This window comes from Myotis brandtii, unplaced genomic scaffold (genome assembly GCF_000412655.1).
Source record: "Myotis brandtii unplaced genomic scaffold, ASM41265v1 scaffold15, whole genome shotgun sequence".
NCBI lineage: Eukaryota > Metazoa > Chordata > Mammalia > Chiroptera > Vespertilionidae > Myotis > Myotis brandtii.
This window is the reverse complement of record NW_005355410.1, coordinates 1,541,522-1,550,068: the sequence shown is the minus strand read 5'-3', so window position 1 is coordinate 1,550,068 and position 8,547 is coordinate 1,541,522. Positions and strand designations below refer to the sequence as shown.

At 36.5% G+C, this 8,547-nt stretch overlaps 2 protein-coding genes across 12 annotated transcripts in view; both read right to left on the bottom strand.

Annotated features, from left to right (window-relative positions):
* ZC3H13 (zinc finger CCCH-type containing 13) overlaps window positions 1-5,057 on the bottom strand; it is a 135,337-nt gene extending 130,280 nt beyond the window's left edge. For 10 of the 11 annotated variants that reach the window (XM_014535742.1, XM_014535744.1, XM_014535745.1 and 7 more), the window contains exon 1: window positions 4,685-5,052. The gene's annotated coding sequence lies outside the window, so the exon portion shown is untranslated. Of the gene's footprint in view, window positions 1-4,684 lie in introns of all 11 variants that reach the window. The other variant, XM_014535748.1, reaches the window with a different exon arrangement.
* A 1,101-nt stretch (window positions 5,058-6,158) lies between these two features.
* CPB2 (carboxypeptidase B2 (plasma)) overlaps window positions 6,159-8,547 on the bottom strand; it is a 71,823-nt gene continuing 69,434 nt past the window's right edge. The window contains exon 11 of the mRNA XM_005861396.2: window positions 6,159-6,671. Coding sequence (XP_005861458.1) covers window positions 6,487-6,671 — 185 coding nt within the window. The 3' untranslated portion in view covers window positions 6,159-6,486. The remainder of the gene's footprint in view (window positions 6,672-8,547) is intronic.

Sequence of the window (8,547 nt, the reverse complement as noted above, 5' to 3'; positions counted from 1 at the left end):
AGAGAGAGGGAGAGGGAGAGGGAGAGGGGGAGAGAGAGAGAGAGAGAAGCTAAACAGTAAAATTCTTCAATTTAAAATAACTGAGCACATAGCACATAACTTGCAAGTAGATAAAACTGTAGATAACACTGTAAAATTATAAGGGATTTTTCTCAGAACAAAAAGAAAGGAATAGGAGGTCACAAGTAAATATAGGTAAATAGAAGTTATCTTCTAAGACACAGGTCAGGGCACATGCCCAGGTTTCAGGCTTGATCCCCAGTGGGGGGTGTGCAGGAGGCAGCCGACCAATGATTCTCTCTCATCATTGATGTTTCTATCTCTCTCCCTCTCCCCTCCTCCCTATTTTCCAAGTAAAAAAACTATACAGTGAACTCTACATCATGTACTCAGTATTATAAGACAATCTTTGATTTAACTTTTCTTGGGCTTATTCTCAGTCCAAATGTGAATTTACAGAGGAAAAGTTGGTAAAATTTCGTATGTCCATTTGTTTTACTGAACATAAAGAACTAAAGCCAATATGAGTGGAGATGAGAAATATGTAGAAAATGTAGAGCTTTGATTAACCAAGAAAACCACTATTTTATAATTTAAAAATGAGCAGAATTTGAAAAGTACATATGTAATAAAATATATAGGAAAAGTTAGAACAAAAACACATTTTAAAGTTTCATTTTGTTACTAAAATATTAACATATAGATTACATTGTAATGCTCACTCACTAATTTTAAAAACATTTGTTAATAAACTTAAAATCACGTGAGTTTTAAAATTTCCATAGTAGCTATTATTAGTATGTGGAATGTGGAAAAGAGGCACCCATCCCACCATATTGCTTCAAAGAAAACTAACCCTAACCTTACAATTTTTTCTCTCCACTATCAATTGAAATGGTTAGTTCTGTCCTCAAAACGCCTATTCCCAACATGCCCTCATCCCCAATACACTCTCCTCCAACAGTGCCACAGTTGGGGCAACAAGCTATTTATTATTGTACTTGTAACAATGGTCATCTGTCAGCTTCTTGTTTTTCTGAGGGCTCCCGGTATTAACTCTTGTTTCTCTTCCTGCTCTGTAACCTGTGGCTTGGATCAGCACTGTTCTCCTTCCCTGACCTGCTGGAAAGTATAGTCTCCCAGCTTCTCTTCAAGTCCAGATCCCTAACATAAGCTTTAAAGATTTCAAAGGGTTTGGACTGCTATGTTAAAGACTATCAAGTGATGACTAATAATTCCATATTGCCCCTCTCCTTGTATTCTTGCCACTAAAAAAGTTCCTTCACACAGAGACAAAGTTGCTTTTACGGTGACGTAAGAACATCTCAAGATTCACCAACATAGTGCTTATCCAGGAATTTTACTTCGAGCTACTGTTGAGTCCACCAACTTAAAGAAGAATAGCAATGAAGTAAAGGTGTGTTCTCCTCTTTTCTCAGAGTCTAACAGTGTCAGACCTTGCCCCAATGAGTTTGAGTACCAGGTCTAGGTTACAGGAAGATCCTAGACTAAAAAAAATAAAAAATAAATCTGAAGCAAAGGGGGAAAAGTAGGAACTGGAGTTTTCTAAATGAAAGAAGAATTCTTCTGATGATCTATCTATCTAAGAACTTTCATTGGTAGTCAACAAGTTATCTAAATATTACTGAAACATTCATGATTTTGCATAGATAAATGCTTTATGCTTGCAAATACAAAAAATAATATTTTATATCCAATTTTCTAAATATGTACACATAATCTAAAGTACACCAGAAAAGCATTTACTCATATATAGTAATTAATGAATTTAAAACTGTTACCAACTAGTGTGACTTAATTAGGATTTTCAATCTAAAAATTTGGGCCTACAAAGGAAGATAAATACCGCAACAGAATAAAATGCAAATCTGACTGGGGAAGAGGGGCTTTTTCAATTAATATCTACAAAGGCTTCAATAAGAAGTAAATGTTTCAGAGTATGAGAAAAATTAGAAACAATAAATTTTTTTAAAATGCAAATATTAAAGTCTTCCCTAGCTCAGAGTCTTTGAAGGTTTTCTTTCTGGTTTTGTTTTCAAATTTTTCTTTGGTTTTAAGTTGCCACCACACTTCACATTATATCTTTCCCAAACAGCAGCATTATTAAAACCAGAGTGACACTGGTGAGTCTATCGTTACAGTATTTTCCTATTTCTCCTCTTCATTTTCAGAGTTAATAAAAGATCAGAGGTCATTATATTTTTTCAATTGAAAAAAAAAATAGGTGATAAAGTTTGAATCATTAAGACACAATAAAGCACAGTCTCAATAAATAGGAACTGTCCGCCCCTCAAAAACTTACAAACATCATAATGTTTGTAATTCATACTATAAATTTGACTGAGAAAGAAAAAACATACAGCAGCCTCTTTGTAAACAATTATTTCTGAGGTCTAATGACTGAAATCTTGTCAATAAAACATGTATCAGTTCTAGTATGCTCTCTTCAGTCCTTAACTACATCTTTTTGAGGCCTCATCTTCCAGTAGCAAAAATGAAAGCATAATCTGATAAGCAGCAGCATAATATTAGTAAATCGTCAAATAATTAAACAATTAAAACTACATAAGTGTACTAACTGGTAGTAGAATAAATCCCTATCTACTGCAGTTCTAAAATAAAAAGGGTTATGTTAAATATTAGGTCTCTTCACATTTATATTTCATATTTTTGAAAGAAAAAATTTAGATTTATTTGATGCATAGTCTGGTAGAATTTTTTAAAAAGAACTTTCTAAAACAATCTTGCACATCACTTATATGTAAATAGACTAAAACAATTCCAAACTGAATTATGAACAGAAGTGACCAAACTAGATCTTGCTATCCACACAAACATCATGCAGCCAAAGAGTAAGTTGGGATCATAGTACTGGTCTAGTGTTGTCTCATTGGACATAATTTCCCCCTGGCCAGCCTCCAAATTCCCATACAGAACAAAAAAACCCCCACAAAACAAACAAAAAAAGAAGTGACCAAACTAACCTAACTACACAGGTATGAACAAGGCAATAATACTGCTGCATTGTGCAGAAAAAATAATTTGTTAAAAAGACTATGCACAGAAAAATCCCTTTCTGGTAACTAAAGAGAAGTAAACAGAACTGCAAAATACAAAACAAACAAACAAACAAACAAAAACACAAAGAAAAGAATAAAAGGCACTTTATATATCAACACAAGTTAGCGTTTCAACTGCTACTAAGTATCTGCTGAAACAGTTCTAACTCTATATGACAAGGAGAGAGGTTTGGGGGAGATGGGGAAAGTAATGAGCACTGAAAATCATTTCTTCAAATACCTGTAAGTTAAACAACTTTGCTTTCTATATGTAAATGCAATGCATATTATAATACAAAGTAACACTGATAATTTGTTCGTGAGTTAAAATAACATCCGCCCGCAGAAATTACAGATATAGAAATTGGATGGATTTGCATATCTTAAAATATGCAATCAATGTTCATTTCAAATCACCAATAATTAGGAAGCCAGTAAAAGTCATGTATTTGATAAAACTGGATCCTACCAGATCCAGTCTTAGTTTCACCCTGCAACTATTTTTACAGACACAATTTGCATCAACATTCAGTATCTTGTTGAAATTGTCATGTTACAATCTAAATACTTCATTAAGAAATTGTAAATTATTTGAAAATCTATAGATTTTGTTCACAAAATTCTCCAAAATACTTTCGCTTAGGTACTAAAGACAGTAATTTCAAATATTACAGAACGAGACTGCTAATTATGCCTGGATTGTACTGCATAAACATATTTAGATTTGCTGCAACAGTATCATGAACTTTGAAAACTTGAGGTGTGAAGATCTTTTCTAAATTTTGTAAATTATTTTTTTCACAAAACCAAAAACCTGAAGAGATTGCATATGCCCATAATTTTCAAAGTAGTTCAAATTATCTGAAAACCTCGCAAAATAACTGAATAGCTTGACACTCCACTCCACAGACAAGATCCTACCAATATCATTTAAGTAATATTAACTCCGAATAATCCTGCAGCCACATGAGGTATTTTGCCATACATCAGATAATGCCAAACACCAGGCCCTCTCCTTTCATTCTTCCCGGTTTCTGCCATGTCGTTGCCAAAACTACCTCCCTAGGGAATGTGATCATCAAGTAGCACCCCTCAACTCCGAGGGCCCAAGTCGTTAAGTTCCCAGTGCCGGGAAGTAAGACCAAATACAACCAAAGGAAGATACTTTCCCCCAGTAAGTCTGGAATGCGTAAAAAAAAAGGGGGCGGGCGGCTTCTAAATCTAAAACTATATTCCTACAGCCTTCCACTGCATTCAAAAGCGAATACCACGCAAGGGCTCCCAAGCCCACCTCAAATACGGCCCTTCCGTCTGAATCCACCTGCCCCTCAGACAAACTCACCAGGCCTACAGCCTTCCACTGCATTCAAAAGCGAATACCACGAACGAGGTATTCAAAAGCGAATACCACAAACTCACCAGAACGAGGGCGGGAAAGGAGACCTGAGCACAGGAGGCTTTGCAGAACGGAGAGAAGGATGCTCAAGGGGCTCAAAATCGCGGCTTGTCACAAGTGGTAAGGAGACGACTCCGGGCCTTCCCAGCCCGGGTCCGCCCGACGCCTTCCCCCGATACCCGCACCAAAGCACACAATTCAAGCTTACCTCCTCCCCGAGCTCCCTTCGCAGGCACAGTCGGGAGGCGTCGCCGCCGCCACCGCTCTGAGGAGCAGGGGATGCGACTCTCTGTCCCCGCGCGTGGCCCCGGGAGGACAACAAGAAGGAGATGCGCGCGCGGCTCCCGGGAACCGGCCCTCGGCTGGCGAGGGGGCCCGGGGGCGGCTGAGAAGCGGAACTCGCCAGCCGCTTCGCCAGTATCAAGCGAGACTGGGACGTAGAGAGAAAAACAACAAAGAGACGCTGGGAAATAAGAAAAGCCAACGAAAACACTTTCAGGGCACCAGAAGGAGCGCCTCAAAATGCCGCCGGAAGTCGAGGGTTTGCCCTGTTCCTCTACAGGCCGAGGCAGCTTCCGGCTGCCAAATTAGACGTCAGCACGCAGGCACCGCCCCTCCGTGGACACGCCCTCCACCTCCCCTGGAGGCGGCAGTGGGAATTGGCTGGTCTTGGTGAGAGATTCCTGGAGAGGATCTCAAATTCCCAATTAAAAATGATTTTAAGCCCAGCCGGCCTGGCTCAGTGATTGAGCGTCAAACTGTGAACCAGGAAGTCAGGGTCCATTCACGGTCAGGGCACGTGCCTGGGTTGAGGGCTGGATCCCCAGTGCGGGTGTGCAGGAGGCAGCTGACCAATGATTCTGCCCATCATTAATTCCCCCTCCCCCCAACCCCCATTCCTCTCTAAAATCAATAAAAATATCTTAAGAGGGAGAGTTTTGTTCTTTTATTACATTAGTTCTTAGTTCTTGCAATAAGCTGTTGTAAATGTGGTAAAGGCCACATTTGTTGTCGAAAGTAAGTACATTCATTGGCTCTACAAAGTTTAATGAACGCTGAGCTGGAGCGACAGGAAATATTTATTCTGTTATTGACACTCCACTTTCTGGGCCATGGTCTATTCCTGTGGAGCGAACGGAAGCACAGCTGTGTTTTTAAAGGCACAAGCAGAATTTGTTGAAAATTAAAGCAAAAATATTTAATGTATTTCTGGCAACCTTTTTTTTTTTTTTCTTGTTTAGGGTCTAATCATTTGCATTAAACTAGTTATTAAAATTACTTGAGATGGTTATGTTAGGGGCAGAAATAGACTATTGGGGACTAGCTATAATTATAAAAAATATTAATCATGTTCTGTTAACCATGATTTTTCTATTCTGATGAGAGAAAGCACATTTTAACCTGGCTGAAAGATGTAGGCCCTGGGATATGAGAGCCTACATCAGAATGCAGTTCATTTTCCTTCTTCCAGAACTACCTATTGTGGAAAGATTAAGCAATTTAGTCCTAGTCCCTGGGCGACCCCCAAACCCACATGGCCTGTAACCATTATACCTTGCCTACTTTCCTACATAATCTTTGTCCCTCTACCCAATATAAGCAGCTGGCTTGTGGGGAGGGGCAGAGCAGATTTTTGTGGATGACCTGCTGCTCTCCCTCTCCCATGCTGCTGGCTTTATTGGAATAAACACTCATATATGATTCAACCCTGTCTCTTCTCAATTAGCTCAAGTAGTGACAGGCAGCCAGGACTCATTGGTTGTCCGGTTACAGTTAGTCAAACATCATGAATCAAAGAAAAAAACTCAGTACCTAGCTTCTTACAAGTTAAACAAAAGGGGAAAATGTGAATTTATTTATTACACTTATTTTGTTCTCTGACAAAACCAAGGAATAAGAAAACGCTTTAACCAAAACTATTGATAAAACTTAAAAAAGAAACTGGTACAATGATTTGGTCTTGGAATCAGTAAATTAAAATGTGAGAACAGAGTGTAAAAATCAAGAGCATTAAGCATTCCTGATGGCATGCCAAGCTATTTTAGAGAGAGCAGCAAGAGCTTCTCTGCAAGTAGGTTTGATGAAACTCTTTGGCAGCAAGAATCCATATTTGCCTGTATCTCGAAGTTCAATTGTAAAGGAATATTTGATGCCCAAGTCATAGATCCAGTCATCTGAACCTCCAGGAGCTAGATCTATAAGAAGAAAAAAGAAATTACTTTTCAAAATACAGATGTTTCAAATTAACTAACAAAATGTGTTTTTTTCCCTAAAAATGAAAATTGCTTTGCATTTTTCTGATTAGTAAGTAATATACATTGTTGGTAAAAACAATGGAGATTTATGGAAAACAGGTTAAGGAAGAAAATAAGAATTATCCATAACTTTACCAAGAAGAGATAATCACCGTTGATGTCTTAGTGCCTTTTTTTTTTTGTAGTAAAGGCTATAACCAAAAAATATTTAACTCAATTTTTAAAATTTTCTAAGTTAATATTTTTCCTACATACATAAGATCATTCTATACATTCTGTTTTGTAACATTTCTAAACATGATATCTGTCGTGACCAGTTTTATGTATTGATAAGCTCAAATAATGTTTAACTCATAGCACTGCACTGTAAAGTTGGATGTAAATTAATTTAAATACCTATTTGAGACCTTTAGATTTTTCTAATTTCTAAGTAATATAAACAACGTTACAATGAACAACCTTGTTTATACATAACTGCTTCTTTGTTCTTTAGAATATTATTTCCTAGAAGTAGATTGCTAGCATAAGGGTATGTACTTTTTACAATTATTCTACATGTTGTCAAATAGTTTCAAAAGGTTCACCAATTTATACCTGCACTAGCAAGGTATGAATATGCCCACTTCTCCCTCCCACATTATCCATGAAATTTTGCATTTATTGCAATTTTATGGGTGAAAAAATAATATCAAATTGTCTTGCTTTATGTTTTTTATTACCAGTGAATTGAATGTTTTGTTTGATACATTTATTGTCTATGTTTATATATATATATATTTCATTAATTGTCTTACTCATTTCTATTTTGTTCAATTTATAGATGGTTTATAAAAGCAACATTGGTGTTATCCTCGTGTAATATGGGGAGAAGTTTTTCTTCTTATTTGGTTATTTAACTTTCAACTTGGTTTATGACTGGATTTTTATATAAAAATATTTTCTCTATCTGGAATTTATTTTGGAGAAAAATACCTTAGTAATCCAATTATTTTTCTAAGTAACATCAGGTTTCTCAACCCTATTAATTGAATAATCTAACATTCTTAACTGGTTAGAAATGCTTTATTTATGAAATACTACATCTCCTTGTATATTTGAGGTTTCTAATGTATTTTAATATTTGGTTGGAGTGAATTCTCTCTTATTAGTCTTATTTTTCGGAATTCTACAAGCTCTTCTACTAAATGTATTCTTTCAAATGAAGTTCAAAATCATTTAAGTGTTCATTGGGATTTATGCACTAATTAATTTAGAACAACTGACACATTTTTTACATTGATTTCCCACCAAAAAACATGGCAGATTTCTCCTTTTGTTCATCTTCTTTTATGTACACCAGTAAAATTTTCTAGGTTTTTAACATATATAGATTATATGGATTTGTGTGTGTACATGCATATATACATTTAACAATGAATCCACATATTTGTATGTAACTATATGTAATATGTGTGCATGTATATATATGTACATATATAGAGGAAGTAGGATCTTTTTTTCATTTTATTTTCTACCTGATTATTTTTGGTATATAAGAAAGTTGTAGAGTTGTGTATATTTAGCTCATAGTCAGAAACCTTACTCAACTTTTTAATTGTTACTAATATTTTTTGTGAATTTTCTACTGTTTTCCATGTAGACAACCATCCTATCTAATAAAAGAGAAACATGGTAATTAGCCATACAGCCACTACCCTTCCCATTGGCTAATCAGTGAGATATGCAAATTAACTGCCAACCAAGATGGCGGCCGGCAGCCAGGCAGCTTACGCGAACAGGGAGGCTTGCTTGCTTCAGTGATGGAGGAAGCCAAGCT